We start from the raw sequence: 18,026 nt of genomic DNA on the forward strand, positions 1-18,026 counted from the left end.
ATTACTATTAAATACTTTGTTCATTACATAGTTGAATGTGCTGACAACAAAATCACACAAAAATTATCAATGGAAATCAAATTTAGCAACCCATGGAGGTGTTTTTGGAATTACACTCAAAATTAAAGTGGAAAAAAACACTACAGGCTGACCCAACTTTGATGTAATATCCTTAAAACAAGTCAAAATGAGGCTCAGTAGTGTGTGTGGCCTCCACATGCCTGTATGACCTCCCTACAACACCTGGGCATGCTCCTGATGAGGTGGCAGATGGTCTCCTGAGGGATCTCCTCCCACACCTAAAGCATCCCCCAACTCCTGGACAGTGTGTGGTACTGTTGCAGCAGATCCTGTTTCCAAATCAGGACACAAGACCACGAAAGGTTGGAGAATACAGGTTTTCAGGCTACCTCTGGCGAGCACATGGAGGGTTGTGCAGCCCCCTAAAGAAATGCCACCCCACACCATTACTGACCCACTGCCAAACCAGTCATGCTGGAGGATGTTGCAGGCAGCAGAACGTTCTCCACGGTGTCTCCAGACCTTGTCACATCTGTCACAATGTGCTCAGTGTGAACCTGCTTTCATCTGTGAAGAGCATAGGGCGCCAGTGGTGAATTTGCCAATCTTGGTGTTCTCTGGCAAATGCCAAACGTCCTGCACGGTGTTGGGCTGTAAGCACAACCCCCACCTGTGGACGTTGGGCCCTCATACCACCCTCATGGAGTCTGTTTTTGACTGTTTGAGCAGCCACATGCACATTTGGGCCCGCTGGAGGTCATTTTGCAGGGCTCTGGCAGTGCTCCTCCTGTCCCTCCTTGCACAAAGGCGGAGGTAGCGGTCCTGGTGCTGGGTTGTTGCCCTCCTACGGCCTCCTCCATGTCTCCTGATGTACTGGCCTGTCTCCTGGTAGTGCCTCCATGCTCTGGACACTACACTGACAGACACAGCAAACCTTCCTGCCACAGCTCGCATTGATGTGCCATCCTGGATGAGCTGCACTACCTGAGCCACTTGTGTGGGTTGTAGACTCCGTCTCATGCTACCACTAGAGTGAAAGCACCACCATTCAAAAGTGACCAAACCATCAGCCAGAAAGCATAGGAACTGAGAAGTGGTCTGTGGTCACCACCTGCAGAACCACTCCTTTATCGGGGATGTCTTGCTAACTGCCTCTGCTTTCCACCTGCTGTCTATTCCATTTGCACAACAGCATGTGAAATTGATTGTCAATCAGTGTTGCTACCTAAGTGGACAGTTTGATTTCACAGAAATGTGATTGGAGTTACATTGTGTTGTTTAAGTGTTCCCTTTATTTTTTTGAGCAGTGTAGTTTGCCATTCCTTCTTCAACTTTCTAATTTAGAATCCAGCCCTGGGAATCCCTGGCACTTCCCATTCAAGCACTAACCAGATCCCTCCCTGCTTAGCTTTTTGGGGATCAGTCATGGAGATGCAGAGGCATCTACAGGAAAACTATTCAGCTTTAGGCCGAAGGAACTTCACTTCCTTCTAGCTGACCGCAGGGAGGGCAGAGCATGGACAAGGCAATCAAGCGAGATCCCTCTCGGTATTGATACAATTCCTTGGACAGAAATCCTTTGGGGATCAGGAAAGTGTTTATCTTCTCCCAGCCCTTTTAATATATTGTTCTAATATTTTATAACTTACTTACCTATTAGAAGTATTCCTACACTGTACTTCATCAAAAGAAAAATCCTTTCAGTAAAGTAAAAAGAACAAAATTGCAGACAAACAAGATGAAAACAAACAATTAGAGAATGCCGGAGAGACCCTAAACTTTCCAATATTATATTTTGTCATCTGTGTCATGCAAAGGTGACCCCAATCCTCAACTCATGGAGCTCATCAAGGAGAACACTGCCGTGTGTGTGTGTTTGTGTGTGTGTGTGTGTGTGTGTGTTATTAAAATCAGCTTAGAGATAAAAAATGGTAGCACTTAATCATGGAGAAAATGACCAACTTGGACTTCGAATTATTTTGCAAGTATATGACTGCACGTCTCTATGGTTTATAAAAGCACGGTTGGCAGAGTAGTCACCCTACTAACCCTCGGAAGTAATCAAAAGGGCTCCACTGGATACCTAGAGTGACAATGAGTAAACCTACTTGACTATTCTCATTGTTAAGTAACAGTCAAGACTCCATGGTCCAACAGGTGTGTGTGTGTGTGTGTGCCAGGTCGACTATGTAAGGAGTCTTCTGCCACCGATACCGCAGCCATTCTCTTTTCCTCTTCCCTCTCTGCATATGTAGTACATTTAAATCTGTTCTAGAAACTATCTTCAAAGTTTTGCTTTGAAGAGTAAGGTAGCAATAAAGGAGACTATTCTGGGTTGAACTGGGGGGGTCCTTGGCGCTCTCTGAGCCTGCTTATTTTCTTGCAGACGTTTCCTTACTCTTAACTAGGTATCATCATCAGTGCTGGAGACTAGCACTAGCACAGAGAGCACCAAGGACCCCTCAGAGTGAGGTAGGTTTGTTTAAAATTATTCTTCAAGAATTGATACTTATTTTTTTATACTATTTGTATGAGTAAATATAAAACATATGTATGTATAAATATCAACTCAATTGCGATACATGGAGCATTAAAATATTATTCACTTCAGGCTGGTGCTTTCGGCTTCGTGCTTGTGTGAGCAAAGCGTGATTGGAGCTGCTGTCTCTCTATAAATACTGGTGGGGAGGTTGGCTGTGTTGTTATTTCTTGCTTGGTTGATGGAGTTGGTGTTTGCAGATTGGTTGGCTTTTCCGTGATGTGATATCCTGAGCGGGTGGCTGTGATGTGCCGCTCAGGATATCACATCGCGGAACTCAGGAGGTTACACCACAAAACCTCAGGATGTTACAACACAGCCAACAACACAGAATGTCACAACAATAGAACTCAGAAGGTCATCACACAGCCTATGACCCAGGTCATTACAACCCAGGAGATTACAGCACAAGACCCAGGATGTCAAAACGATAGAACTCAGAAGGTCATTACACAGCCCATTACCCGGGTCGTTAAAACACAGGAGGCTGATAGACACACAGCCAATACCTCAGCCACACATGTTCTTACGAAAAAGCCAGCCAATCTGAAAACATCAACTCCATCAACCAATCAAGAAATGACAACACAGCCAACCTCCCCACCAGTATTTATAGAGAGACAGCAGCTCCGATCACGCTTTGCTCGCACAAGCATGAAGCCGAAAGTACCAGCCTGAAGATGGCGAGTGGGACCTCGTCGAAACGTCGCCAAGATACTCTCAATCTGACACGGGAAAAGACCCGAACACGCCAAGACCTGCATACCTGTACCCGTGAAAATCTATGAAAAGATTATAGATAGATATGGAAATATATATATATTCCCTTTTATGAACCCTAGTACAAAGAGAGGCATCTTCTCCTCATTCCTTCAACCCACAACAATGGCACTGTGTCAAAAGTCATTCTTTTGCAGCTATGAAAGCAGGGAAAGCTCAAAGGTGGCACGTGAAATAAAAAGTTCCCTTATCCTGCAGGTCTGTCCCGTGTAACGGGCTGATACAATTTTCTTCTTCTACCCTTGCTTCAAAATGGGCAGCATGAACTACAGTGCTAACCAGGGGTGGGATGCTACCGGTTCTGTCCTCTATAGAACTGGTAGCGCTGAAGAACCAGTTCTGTGTCTGCTGCTGTTTGGCCCACCCACCCACCCAGGCTCTTACCTGACCTTTATTTCCTGCTTTTTCAACCTCAGCTGCTTTGCGCAGCACAGCTGAGGTTGAAAAAGCAGGAAAAAAGTGGCTTTTCAAATGCTGCGCACCCGCGTGCAGTGCTTTCCAGTTGTCCGGGTGGCACAGCTTAAGGTTTTTAGCATGCGCGCATAGTGCGTATCTGGTCCACAAACTGCACATGCAAAACATAGTCACCGAACCGGTAGTAACACCGGTTGAATCCCCACTCCTGGTGCTAACCATACCCTAAGCTGCCCAAGACGGCAGGTGGGACCAGCAGCTCAGCTGCTCACTCGCCTGCAGGAACCCCAGGGAAGCCCCCCCCCATGGCCTCAGAGGACCTGCCTGACCATGTCATGTGACCGTGTCCCTTAGCCAGACATGGCGGGCCCAGGTGCTGTCATTAAGCAACGGCTTCCTGTGCGTAGTTAAGCTTAATTTTAGCCGCTTTATAGAAGTAGAAGTTATTTTTCACATTTGAAGAACACAGAAACTAAGAAAAAAAAGCACTGTCCCAACACCATCAACATTAAGGTGCTTCCAACACGAAACACTGAGACTAAACACACGGCAGATTCTGAGAATGCGTTAGGTTTTAACAGCTAAATAAAGCATAAAATGAGGCACATGAAAAGATGAGAGAGGAACCCAAGGAATGGAATGACAAAAAGACGCTGTCTAGCAATCGAAACGTGAGGCTCCTAACCGTTTTCTTTGTATCCCATTCCAAGGATGACTTCTGGTGCTCGGTAGTAGCGCGTCACGACGTAAGGAGTCATCATGAAGCTGGTCCCGGCTGTTCTGGCCAGCCCGAAATCTAGAATCTTCAGTGTGCAGTCAGCTTTCACCACAATATTGCTAGGTTTTAAATCCTTTGAAGAGAAAGACGTGAAATCCAAGGAATATCAAAAGCAGGATACAAAAAAGAAATCAGCTCAACAACTACGACCACGCTTGGCAGCATCTCTGTGAAAATAGCACAAAATGTACTCCTCTTTAATAACTTCTGCAAGTTATTACATGCATTCTTCTTTCAGCTCTCAGGAGGAGGGAAAATACACAGCTCTGAAATTGACAGGAAGGGCTGTTGCTGGCATCGGCCCTTCCTGGAGGAGATGTAATGCCCTTTGCATTTCTCATTTAATAAGGAACAGGGGATTAGTCATGGAGCCGCTTACAAAGCGACTTGATGCAGTAGTCCTTTCCTACTCTCTAGTTAATAAAGTTAAGGCATGTGAGCTAACTGAGAGAACTTATGTAAAAAAGTAAATTCTTCCTTCAGTGGAGTTCAACTCTAGACAGAAAACAGGACGAGGTGAGCTAATTCTACTGTCAAGCCCAAAATTGACATATGTGTAGCCATTTTAGTGAGGCTTAATATATATATTATTTTCCTTACTTTCTCTGTGGCAGTCATGGGGGAAGGGTTTCGGGCTCGCCACATTCCTAAGGGGGGAGGAGTGGAGATAGAGTTGTCTAGGCTAGGTGATCTTCCTTCCCGTGGGAAACGAGCTGTCCGTGCTTGGGCCCCTGGAGGTGGAGATTTATGACATCAAGCATCATTGAATTATTTCTATTGGAGAATGTGACTTTGGGGGGTTGTTTCTAACTTGTAATATTGTGGGGTAATTCCGGGTTGTGTCAGATCCGGAATTACCATGGACTTTGCCAATTTGATACTTTTCTAAATAAAAGAAATCTTTTTTGAAGATGGACTTTGTATTTTTCTTTTAAAATGGATTTCATCCCTTGGAAACCTGATATCTAGTTTATTCTAAGGATACCCTAGCAGAATCTTGCAAGCCTGAAAGTTCTGCCACCACTTTCAGTTGGCTTGATCCATCAGGATGGATCCCTCCCAACGACCTTTCTCTGATGGTTAACCCATTGGGGGCTCCTGCAAATCTTGTCTGATTGCTTTCTAAGTAGCCTCTCTTCCGGACTTCTTCACCAAGGTCATCCACTCCTTTCCTCCATGATCCTCTTCAGAATTTCCAGTCAGGTTTCTTTATAGGGCAAAGCCCTAATATTCCCTGATCCTCTCATCCAAATGCTTAATCGGATCCAACCCTGCTTAGCTTTTCCAATAGCACCTCTGGTTGGCTATGCACCACCTCCTTCTGGGAACTGCACGAACAGTAGAATTCTTGGACATTTTTAATACAGAAGACAGATGAAATGTGTTTTCACATCCACCATTACATCCAGAATATTTAGTGATCAATTAAATAGCATCCCTCTTAGAATAGAATGCAGTCATATTTATCATGCCTAGACTTCAGTTGTACCGAGAAGATGATTTAAGAATAAATCCAGTTAATTAAAAGCAAGTGACACAAATACTAGTCAAGTGTTATATTTGAGAGGAAGCCTGTAAAATTGGCCCAGATATTCTTTCAGGTATATTAAAATCTGCTTAGTTTAATAAAGAAAAGAAAATCACGAGACACGTAAAACGACAGAAATGACCTCACTAACCCTATGTATGATTCCAGCCGAGTGGAGGTGCTTGATGCCACACAACATCTGATACAGCAAGTAGGACATCCGTTCGTGGTCAAGCTCCATCTGGATGACTTGGCAGAGATTGGCATCCATGAGCTCCATCACTATGTAACTTGGGAAGGAGGGGAAACAGGCAGTGAAGGGAAACGGCCGAATGGCAGTCTCATCGTATCGTCAGTTGTGCATTACTACGGTTAACACAGGCTTCCCAAAATTTATACTTACACATCTTGGAATTCTTCCAGTGATTTCTGTGGAGTGAACACGTTTAACAGACCAATTATCTATGAAAAAGAAAAAAGGTATCGTAATAAGCACACCATTTTTGATTATCATTTATATAAAAAGTAAAAAATAAGCTGCAAAACTGGAGAATCTGATCAACTTAATCTTAAAGCACTAAAATCTCTATATTGTTCGCTAATTTACACCCAGTTTACAATACTGATCAATTTTATCCTTACTGTTGAAAAATGCCCAGATTTAGAATTCGATGGTCTAGAATGGAAAGAGAAAATCCTTCTCGAGTAGTTAGTACAAAATTAACTTGAATAAACAAACCATAAAACAAGAAAATGACAGGTGTGTGGCTACGAGAAAGTTAATACCTAAAAGGAACCAGTGAGTTATGCAGGCAGATATGAGGCCTCTCTCTCTCTTCCTTAACTATGCACGGTTTCTAAAACATAAAGAAGCTAAGAGAAAATTGTTCAACTGACTCCCAATTTAACTTAATGCCAGGTATAAATGTATATAGCTATATAATATCCTCCCAGAAAATTCAGACAAAAGAGACATGATCTTTGAAAAGTATTCCTATGTAGTCTACAGGGATTCCCCCATGCAAAATAAAACGGCCGCCCACTGCAGGATCCTAGTTCTTTTGTTTTTCTAGAAAACCAGGAAATTCAGGGCTGAGAAATCATTCACTCCCGGCCATATGTGAAGCCAAACGAAACTTTTTATAACCACCCATCTTTTCTCAGCTAGTGAATAATGAGCCATGGCAGTTTTGGGGCTAGATAGGAAGCAGGGAGGAGAGGCTCATGTCCCTCCTTCCCAGAGACTTGAGCTCAATCTGTGTGTGTGTGTGTGTGTGTGTGTGCTTCAACTCTTCTTAATTTATCTTTACCCCTGGAATGGTAAAGACAGCAAAAGAATCACTTCCTAAAGGACAACTTTGATATTATCTTTAAGTCTGCACAAATATACTTACATTTTTGTGGTTTACACACTTCATGAGGACCAATTCTCGATAGGCTCTTTTAGCATGTGTTTGATTTTGAAACGGTCGGCTGAGTTTCTTGATTGCAACATTTCTTTCAAGAAGAGCATCATAAGCTGCACTGTGAATAAAAGAAAACTGCCATCACTCACAAGCATGCAACCAAGCACCGCCAGAAATGGATTCAAAAGGTATTTATCAAAATTATATTAGCAGTACATAATTTCAGCTTAGATGACAGAATTCAATAAGGGCATACGCAAGAGCTGAAGCATGAATTTTAGGTATGAACCCAAGAGGAAATCTGGAGCCAGATCAGGCAGAGTGAATTCTACACTTACTGCAATATAAGCTATTAATATTTTTGTTCTTCTCCAGAGGAATGAGTACAGGGACACGGTATCGTCTATGGGACTAAATGATTCTGATTTTTTCCAGACAATAGAGCCCGTCTCTTCTTCAGTGCTCAAGGGCTTCAATTAGACATGGCTGCTGCCATTTACCTTTTTCCCCACCGAAAAGTTAACACTTAAAGAATTTAACAGAATGTACCACCCTGTTGAAGCACCATCTGGAATTAAAAGCAACTTCATGTGGAAAAAAAAAAGAACCTTGGAATGAAAGGCCACATAACAAAGAACCTCCTCTCTTTTCCTGAGTCCGTAGAGGCCCATGAGCAACCTCCAGTGAACAGGAATCCCATCTGTGAGGGAACAAATTGGAGTTTCCTCTTCTTTATTGCTTCCCATCTGAAACTCTGATTCTATTCAAGAAGAAGCTCCTTCGTCTCTATGGAGACATTGCGGGTGGGGGGAGGGGAGGGAATGCCTCTCCTCCAGGGAAGGGTGCTGGCTGGGGAAAAGACTGTTTCACTCTGTCCGGTCCAAAATGAGGGTCAAAATGATGGCAGGGTGTTGGATGAAAGGGACTGAAAGCCAGAATAAAAGCGGGACACCTTTACGGCAAGCAGAGTTGATCCTATGTAGACTACTTCTTCCGAGAAAGGAAATCAACATTGCTCCATCTTTGATTGTCTCCTCTTCTTCAATAAAAAGAGATTATTTCACTGGGGAAAATGCCTTACCATACTATCCCCTGTGCACCTGAACCAATCGGCTTCAGATTCTGGTATCGCTTTAATACGGTGAAAGTAGAATCTCCAATTTCAACACTGTAGAAGTTACTTTCACGCTTGCTTCTGCTCATGATGCCTCCAGCTGATGAGCTTAAGCTAAAGGACACCAACCTGCAACACATAAATCAACATTTTCCAGACTCTCACAAAATGGCACATAATCCTATCATGCTTTTCTTCACTACATAATTAAATGGAGAATGCTGCTAAATTGCATGTAGGAACATCAGGTACATACTTCATGGTTTACATTAGTTAAGTAATGAGCAGAATTATTTTCTGTTCAACTCTAAGAAAATTTGGCTTTCATTTCTAAGCCAATCTGAATTAAATTGCACATTCACATAAATGATTCTACAATCTCAACCTTTCATTCCTACATCCATAGTGTCATGTCAAGAATTTAGGAGCATGCAACCTGATTTTGCAACCAATCATCTGTGACAGTCCCACAAGGCAACAATGCAGAAAAAACAAGACTACCTCCCAGTTCTACCCTTTCCAGAGGCAGCTGACCCCAAATTGCTTAGCAAAAAAAAAGGGGGGGAGAGGGGCAACTAAACACCCTACTGAATATTGAACACAAATCACCGGGGGCCGATGGATGACATCCCAGAGTTTTAAAGGAGCTGGCAGAGATCATCTCAGAACCACTGCACCATATCTTTCAAAAATCCTGGAGCACCGGGGAACTACCAGAGACCTGGAAAAGAGCTGATGTGGTTCCCATCTTCAAAAAAGGAAAAAAACAGACCCAGGAAACTATAGACCAAACAGGCTAACATCAATACCCGGGAAGATACTGGAAAAGATAATAAAAAAACAGAGCTGCCAACATCTAGAAACAAGTAAAGTAACAACTAGCAGTCAGCACGGGTTTGTTAAGAACAGATCATGCCAAACCAATCTTATTTCATTCTTCAACATAGTGACTAGCAAAATACTGTGGACATAATATACTTAGATTTCAGCAAGGCATTTGACAAAGTTGACCACAACCTACTTCTTAGTAAGTTAGAAAAAAGTGGAATAGATAGCACCACCACTAGATGGACTCGCAACTGGCTAACAAATCGTACTCAACCAGTAGTCCTTAATGGGTCTAAGTCTACATGGAAGGAAGGAAGGAAGGAAGCAGTGGGGTGCCACAAGGTTCTGTCTTAGGCCCAGTACTCTTCAATATCTTCATTAACGACTTAGATGAGGGAATAGAAGGGGAACTTACCAAATTTGCAGATAATACTAAGCTGGCAGGAATAGCTAACACCCAAGAAGACAGGCTCAAGATCCAGATGGATCTTGACAGACTAGAACACTGGGCCATATCTAACAAAATGAAATTCAATGTAGAGAAAAGTAAAATCCTCCACTTAGGCAAGAAAAACCAAAAGTACACATATAGACTGGGTGAAACCAGGCCCAATAGCAGTAACTGTGAGAGGGATCTTGGAATCCTAGTAGACAACCAGCTAAATATGAGCTAGCAGTGTGCAGCAGCAGCCAAAAAAGCCAATGCAATCCTAAGTTGCATTAACAGAGGGATACAATCGAGACCAAGGGAGGTACTAATACCACTCTATAAAGCCACACCTAGAGTACTGCATCCAGTTTTGGTCAACACATTATAAAAAAGATGTTGAGACTCTATAAAAAGTACAGAGAAGAGCAACCAGGATGATTAGGGGACTGGAGGCTAAAACATGATGAACGGTTGCAGGAACTGGGCATCATGTCTAGTCTAGTAAAGAGAAGGACCAGGGGAGACAGGAGAGCAGTCTCCCAATATTTGAGGGACTGCCACAGGGAGGAAGGGGTCAATCTATTTTCTAAAGCGCCTGTAGGCCAGACAAGGAATAATGGATGGAAACTGAACAAGGAGAGATTTAACCTGGAAATAAGGAGAAACTTTCAGACAGTGAGAACAATCAACCAATGGAACAGAAGTTGCCCTCCGAAGTTGTGGGAGCGTCATCACTTGAGACCTTCAAGAAGAGATTGGACTGCCATTTGTCAGAAATGGTGTAGGGTCTCCCGCTTGGGCAGGGGGTTGGACTAGATGACGTACAAGGTGCCTTCCAACTCTGATTTATCTGTTAGATCTGTTAGAATATTTTCAAGCATTTTCAAAAGCCTCTTGTCCCACATCGCCATTTCAAATTATACCATGTTGGAGGAGGCCATTTGGCCTAATGTCATGCTCAGTGTGGGAATCCAAATTAAGGCATTCCTGACAAATTGTTTTTTATTGTATACAAACAGAGGAAAAGAATCTACCAAATTCCCTAATTGGCTGCACTGCACTTACCATTAGTGATTCTTTTTCCCCCTAAAATTCAACCTGAATCCACCTTCTTGTAGCTTAAATCCATTATTCCAAGTCCTGCATTCTGAAACGATAAAAAAAGGAAATCTCAGCCTTCTTCAATGTGACAACTTCATTCAGAGATCTAATCAGCGCTATCATCTCTAATCTGTGCAAAGCTATGTTTCCAATTCCTTCCATTTCCGGTCTTGGCTTCTAGTCCCTTTGAGGGCCCTCCTGGGAGTTGCTTTTAACCCCTTGAGTTTAACCCCAGGACAGGCAGCCTCAAACCACCCTGATCTTTGAAGCGCTTGTTCATATTCAGTTTGTAATCAGCTTCTATTCTTTTTCACACATGGTGTCAGCAAGGCAGGCACACCTCATTCTATACCGCACATTTAATTTGTAGACAAAACCTGGAGGGAAATGCAAAGGACACAGAAGTCACTGTTACTTTCAGCTGACTTGTCTCCTCCATCAAGATCATTTTGAATCCGGCTTCTGTGTTTTACAGGACCAGCTAAGCCACCCAATTCTGTATGGTAGGCATAATAAACCTTTAACTCGCCAGCTACGTTAACAACCTGAGCCTTGGAGAGCAGAGGGCCCAGGGTTCGCCCTTGGGGCGTTCTCCTGACCCCCCCCCCCTTCCAGGTTGTCTTTATTTCCCTGCTTTAGGTCATTTGACATCCTTCCTTTCCTGATAATAATTGTGTCCCCTCCTCCGGGTAGGAATCCAAGGAATGCTCGGATACCGGGAGGGCTGAAGGGCCAGGGACGGACCAGGGCGACGCCCCCACCCCCACCCCGGAACCAGCCAGGCCACTGAACCAGGATCGACGCGCTTCTAAGCCCTTGTTTCCCACCGCCATTCGCCGTAAGCCCGCTCTCAGCTCTGCGCGTCCGCAGGCTGCCTCGACTGCAAAAGAAAGAGCGGGGATCGTTTCGTGGTCCCTCACGGATGGGGGTTGCAGGCCAAGAGGCCCGAAGGATTGTGGAATTAAATCTGCATCTCCACCATTTTGAGGCGTGGGTTTCTTTTCCATTTCAAAATCTGACCTTAAAAATAACAAACCAGGACTTCATTCCCAGAGCGAAGGAAGCCGCCGCCGCCGCCGCCGCCATCCGCTCAGCTCTGCACCTGCCCGGACGCCGCCCCCCGCCGCCGCCTCAGCCCGGCCCCGAAGGAAGGAGGCCAAGGCCTCCAAAGGGCAGTTGGGCTCGGGCGGGGGGGGGGAGGCTCGGGCGGCGCAGTCCAGGCGCGGGACGGGACGGGGGTGGCACCCCGGAGCCGCCGCCGCCGCCTCTCCGCTCCTCACCTTGGCCGACCCCCACGCCCACTTCAGACAGGCCGAGGTCCCGCCTTGCTCGGCCCTGCGCACCGGCCACGGGCCCAGCAGCCCCGGGCGCTCAGGTGCACCGCTCGCCGCCGCGCCCTCCGGGTCGGCGCCGACAGGAAGGAAGGAGCCGCCGCTGCCGTCGATGCGGCCTCTCTGGCCGCCGCCTCTCCTCCTCTCCGCGGAAGCGACTCCGCCCCGCCCCTTCCTCCTCTCCCCCCTCCCCCTCCCCCGGGCACCTGGAGCGCCAGCCAGCCAACAGGCCCGCCCACCCGCCTGACGTGACTGCGCGCCACCTGCGCCCGCCCCTTCCGCTGCCAGGAGGAGGAGGAGGAGGAGGGTGGGCGTCAGTCTCCGCGAGCTGCGCCTGTGCGGGAGCCTCGGGTTGTGGGGGTGGCAGGAATCCTCTCTAGCAGCAGCGAGGGGACCCGGGCGGCCCCTGGGGAGAAGGGGTGCAGGTTGGGCGACACCTGGCTCAAAAGCAGCAACCCTGCTGGAGGGAGTCCCAGTCACGGAAGCACGAGCCAGCAGCCAAAAAGGCTTAACCCCACCTCCCCAGATCCTCGGTTGCATGAACAGAGGCATTGAGTCAAAACCACGTGAAGGATTAGCGCCGCTTTATCACTGAGGCCCCACCTGGAATCCTGCATCCAGTTTTGGTCCCTGCATTGCAAAGCAGATGTGGAGACTTCGGAGGAAGTGCAGAGGATTAGAGGCCTGCAGAGTAAAGCATAGGATGGCCGGACTAGAGAAAAATGAAGGACTGGGGATGACATGATGGCAGCTTTGTTCCAATATCTGAGGGGCTGCCCCAGAGAAGGGGGGGGGTGTCAACCTATCCGCCAAAGCCCCTGAGGGCAGGAGAAGAAGCACCGGATGGAAACTCATCAAGGAGAGAAGCAACCTGGAATTAAGGAGGAATTTCCAATCAACCAGTGGAACAGAAGTTGCCTCCAGAAGTTGTAGGTATTTCATCACTGGAGGCTTTTAAGAAAAGATTGGATTCCAGCAGTCTGAAGTGGTACAGGGCCGTGATGGTGAACCTATGGCACGCATGCCAGAAGTGGCACGCAGAGCCATTTCTCTGGGCACGCCGGCCGTCACCCGTTGTTCTTCTGGTTTCTGGCATGCACATGTGCACCGGCCAGCTGGTCTTTGCGTGCGCATGCGTGCCAGAAACTGGAAGACCAGGGGGGGTCTGAGCTTCCTGGTGTGTGCCGGGAAGCTGCTCTTCCAGTTTTTGGTGCTTCCCCCCAGCGCATGTACACCCTCCCATTTCGGTACTGGATGTTGAGAAGGTTCACTAACACTGGTATAGGGTCTCCTGCTTCAGCAGGGGGCTGGACTAGAAGACCTCCAAGGTCCCTTCCAATTCTATTCTGATGTAGCTCTACAGCATCTGGGCTGGGCGGACCGAGCCAGAAAAAGCAAGATTTTGCCCAATGTTGACAGAGTTAAACACAGATGGAAGTCCCCTTTGCACCTGATGGATTTCTATAAGAGATTCTTAAATATTTTTTTTAAAAAGGAGGGCATGAATATTCAATTATTCTCTCTACCACCCTTGATTTGAAGCCTGAACTTTTGTACAGTATTCTGGGTATGGTGTTTAATTTAGTTTATTGTCATTGCACCTCATACAACGAAATCAACCCCCATCTTCAGTGCATTAGTGACATTGAGCTGGCCACGCCTTCCCTGACCACGCCCACACCCACCCACCCCTCCCCAAGGTCAAACACACCCCTGATGCAGCCCTCAATGAAATCGAGTTTGACACCACTGTTGTCAGCTCCCCAGAGTCACTATCTGTCAGCTAGATGGCTACAAAAAATTGCTTCATTAAATATACACTGCTCAAAAAAACAAAGGGAACACAAAAATAAGACATCCTAGATCTGAATGAATGAAATATTCTTATGAAATACTTTATTCATTACATAGTTGAATGTGCTGACAACAAAATCACACAAAAATTATCAATGGAAATCAAATTTAGCAACCCATGGAGGTCTGTTTTTGGAATTACACTCAAAATTAAAGTGGAAAAAAACACTACAGGCTGATCGAACTTTGATGTAATATCCTTAAAACAAGTCAAAATGAGGCTCAGTAGTGTGTGTGGCCTCCACGTGCCTGTATGACCCCTACAACACCTGGGCATGCTCCTGATGAGGTGGCAGATGGTCTCCTAGGTATCTCCTCCCACACCTGGACTAAAGCATCCCCCAACTCCTGGATAGTCTGTGGTGCAACGTGGCATTGGTGGATGCAGCGAGACAAGATGTCCCAGATGTGCTCAATTGGATTCAGGTCTGGGGAACGGGTGGGCCAGTCCATAGCATCAATGCCTTCGTCTTGCAGGAACTGCTGACACACTCCAGCCACATGAGATCTAGCATTGTCTTGCATTAGGAGGAACCCAGGGCCAACCGCACCAGCATATGGTCTCACAAGGGGTCTGAGGTTCTCATCTCGGTACCTAATGGCAGTCAGGCTACCTCTGGCGAGCACATGGAGGGTTGTGCAGCCCCCTAAAGAAATGCCACCCCACACCATTACTGACCCACTGCCAAACCGGTCATGCTTGAGGATGTTGCAGGCAGCAGAACATTCTCCACGGCGTCTCCAGACCCTGTCACGTCTGTCACGTGCTCAGTGTGAACCTGCTTTCATCTGTGAAGAGCACAGGGCACCAGTGGCGACTTTGCCAATCTTGGTGTTCTCTGGCAAATGCCAAACGTCCTGCACGGTGTTGGGCTGTAAGCACAACCCCCACCTGTGGACGTTGGGCCCTCATACCACCCTCATGGAGTCTGTTTCTGACCATTTGAGCAGCCACATGCACATTTGTGGCTCGCTGGAGGTCATTTTGCAGGGCTCTGGCAGTGCTCCTCCTGTCCCTCCTTGCACAAAGGCGGAGGTAGTGGACCTGATGCTGGGTTGTTGCCCTCCTACGGCCTCCTCCACGTCTCCTGATGTACTGTCTCCTGGTAGTGCCTCCATGCTCTGGACACTACGCTGACAGACACAGCAAACCTTCCTGCCACAGCTTGCATTGATGTGCCATCCTGGATGAGCTGCACTACCTGTGCTACTTGTGTGGGTTGTAGACTCCGTCTCATGCTACCACTAGAGTGAAAGCACCGCCAGTATTCAAAAGTGACCAAACCATCAGCCAGAAAGCATAGGAACTGAGAAGTGGTCTGTGGTCACCACCTGCAGAACCACTCCTTTATTGGGGATGTCTTGCTACCTGCCTATGCTTTCCACCTGTTGTCTATTCCATTTGCACAACAGCATGTGAAATTGATTGTCAATCAGTGTTGCTACCTAAGTGGACAGTTTGATTTCACAGAAATGTGATACATTGTGTTGTTTAAGTGTTCCCTTTATTTTTTTTAGCAGTGTGTGTGTGTGTACACACACACACACACACACACACTTAGATGTAGTTTAGGATTGCAATTCCTCTTTCTGCAGCCATCTGACATTGTGGGCTGGAGTTCAGCTTATCCTTCCTCTCTCCCTGCTACGGCCCCCTGGGCAGCTCTGCATTTCTTCTTACTGAGGTTCATCTTCCTGGTTTCTGCCCGTTCTTCAAGCTTGTCAAGGTCCCCCTGAATCCTGCTTACAATTTCCTACCTTGACTTTGTGTTGTCTGCAAGTCTGATCGTGATCATCTTATTTTCTAACTCGTCATTCAAGTCATTCATAGATACATTGGTCCAAACAATGTGGTTAGCAAATGTAGCTGTAAATATTAACACCACCACGTTCCATCTGATGGCTGGCATTTGTCTTTAAACGCAGCATATGTTTAAAAAAAGAAATCATCCACGTAATCATTTGATTCAAAGTCTGCTTCCATCCAATTTTTTCATATCACCATCTATTTCCCAATTTTTAAAATTGGGGTTCCCCATAAATCAATTTAGTATGGGAAAAAGTTTAATCTTTTTTAACATATTCATCATTTTCTGAGATAATTTTCTGAGAATATATGCATATTCCAAAATTGCCTTAATCAGAAAATTAAACCAAATTTATGTTTTCTAGTTAATATTTGACAATAGGTCAGCAAGATAGTATAATTTCAAATTTGGAAAATTGAATCCTGCCTCATTAATTGGTAATTGCATTTCCTGTGAAGATATATTCTGAATTGAAGAATCCCATGGATTTTTTTTAATAAAAAAATTATTTTCTCTCTCTCTTGCTCTTTCAGCCCCAGGAAGAAGGCGGCCAGGGGAAGCCATTTCTGAATTCTTCCCAAGTAAACTGCAGGGGCTTGTCCAGTCAAGGACCACCAGGAGTCAACACAGGAGAAAGAGAAGGTTTTGGCCCTGGGTTAAAGAGCCAGCCTTTGAATGTAGAACTATAGCACAGCCTAAACTGCGCTTGGCCGTTTCCAAAGTCCTGGGAAGGGGAGGGCAGCCTGGGCCCCAGTGACGTCACAGAGGCCCAGGGTTCTACCTCGCAGTATGGCAGTTGGAAAGCCAGCTCCAAGGACCTCGTGGAGACTCAGAGCATCCGGTCATCCTGTGGGTACTATGAACTAGCACAAATGCAGTATATTGAGGGTTGGTTTTTGTTCTCTTGTTTGGATCTGAATTAAATTCCTGAAGATTAAATAAGCTTCTGCTTTTTCTATAGCTCATGGTGTTGATGCGTATTGCCCTGGAGAGCAAAAATTCCTGGCCAAGTTTTGAAACTCTAATAGCCAGAAATGCAGATAGCATGAATGAATTATAAATTATCTATTAATGGCCTAAACAAGTAAAGGGACAGGGTATACATCTTTACTGGGTTTGTTTCACTTACACTGTCAATATTTCTTTACACTAATGATTTTATTTTTACTTTTCTCCTAAATTGAAAGTGTCTTTTGTCCTAAACAGATTTTCATGTTCTAGAGGAGTTTCTGCAGGTCTACAATGGGCTAGGGTACTACAGCTGTCATCATCCTAAGCCAGGATGGGAAACTTACATCCCTCTGAGTTCACCCTATGCTGGCGTCCACATTAACCCTCCCTCCCTCGTGGCCATGCCTGCCTGGAACGCAGTCCACTCTAGAGGGAGCTGTCCCTGTTTTGCTCAGGATACGGATGACTTTTCTTTGTGCCAGCTCTGTTCCCGTCACTTGTGCCAGCTCCACTCAAGTCCCTTGAAGGAGAGAGGTCTTCACACCTCTCTCTCTCTCTTCACTTTGCATAGTAAGCTCTTGTGGCCTCTCTCATTCAGAGTGCCCAATATTAATTCTTCTGTTCAGATGAATATGGTGGCTTGGGAATGTTAGAAGTGCAGCAAGCTATCACATGGAAGGATCCAGTCAAGACCAGCAAGGAATCGGCCAAAACCTTGAAAAAGCCAGACAAAACCAGGATGGTACCCATCAACCATATAGCCATCAGGTGAGGGAGGAATGGAACTGTAGCTTTCCATGACCTGCAATGCTTATGGGTCTTAATACTAGTGGTAGGCATCCAAGGAAGGTGTGCAAACATAGCAGCAGGAGTGCAGATTTCAAGGATGAGGGAATCATTCCAGGTTTCTTTTCTTTTTTTTTAGTAAAAATTTGGAACAAGGGAGAAGTGTTCCTGAAACTGTAAAATGTAACAATTAGGTGAATTTCCTTAGGCAATGCCTCTTGGCACATGAAAAGCCTTCATAGGTAGGAAAAGAGAAACAAAGATATTCATTTATATCACAATGTTGGAACAGTTTTAGATACTTTACAGCAGGGGTCCCCAACCACCGGTCCGTGGAACAAGTCCTACCAGGCCGCT

At 45.7% G+C, this 18,026-nt stretch overlaps 1 protein-coding gene across 14 annotated transcripts in view; it reads right to left on the reverse strand.

Moving 5' to 3' along the window:
• Positions 1–12,418, reverse strand: part of MAPK8 (mitogen-activated protein kinase 8) — a 24,013-nt gene extending 11,595 nt beyond the window's left edge. For 4 of the 14 annotated variants that reach the window (XM_087967636.1, XM_087967642.1, XM_087967640.1 and 1 more), the window contains exons 1-8: positions 12,220–12,418; positions 10,904–10,985; positions 9,824–9,924; positions 8,548–8,709; positions 7,455–7,584; positions 6,464–6,522; positions 6,212–6,350; positions 4,440–4,605 (exon numbers count right to left, since the gene is read on the reverse strand). In XM_087967636.1, coding sequence (XP_087823762.1) covers positions 4,440–4,605; positions 6,212–6,350; positions 6,464–6,522; positions 7,455–7,584; positions 8,548–8,669 — 616 coding nt within the window. In that variant the 5' untranslated portion in view covers positions 8,670–8,709; positions 9,824–9,924; positions 10,904–10,985; positions 12,220–12,418. Of the gene's footprint in view, positions 1–4,439; positions 4,606–6,211; positions 6,351–6,463; positions 6,523–7,454; positions 7,585–8,547; positions 8,710–9,823; positions 9,925–10,903; positions 10,986–11,959 lie in introns of all 14 variants that reach the window. The other 10 variants (XM_087967635.1, XM_087967643.1, XM_087967639.1 and 7 more) reach the window with 3 other exon arrangements.
• Positions 12,419–18,026: the final 5,608 nt, after the last annotated feature.

This window comes from Notechis scutatus, chromosome 5 (genome assembly GCF_049901735.1).
Source record: "Notechis scutatus isolate UNSWTSFEM ecotype Mainland chromosome 5, rNotScu1.2, whole genome shotgun sequence".
NCBI classification, from domain to species: Eukaryota; Metazoa; Chordata; class Lepidosauria; order Squamata; family Elapidae; genus Notechis; species Notechis scutatus.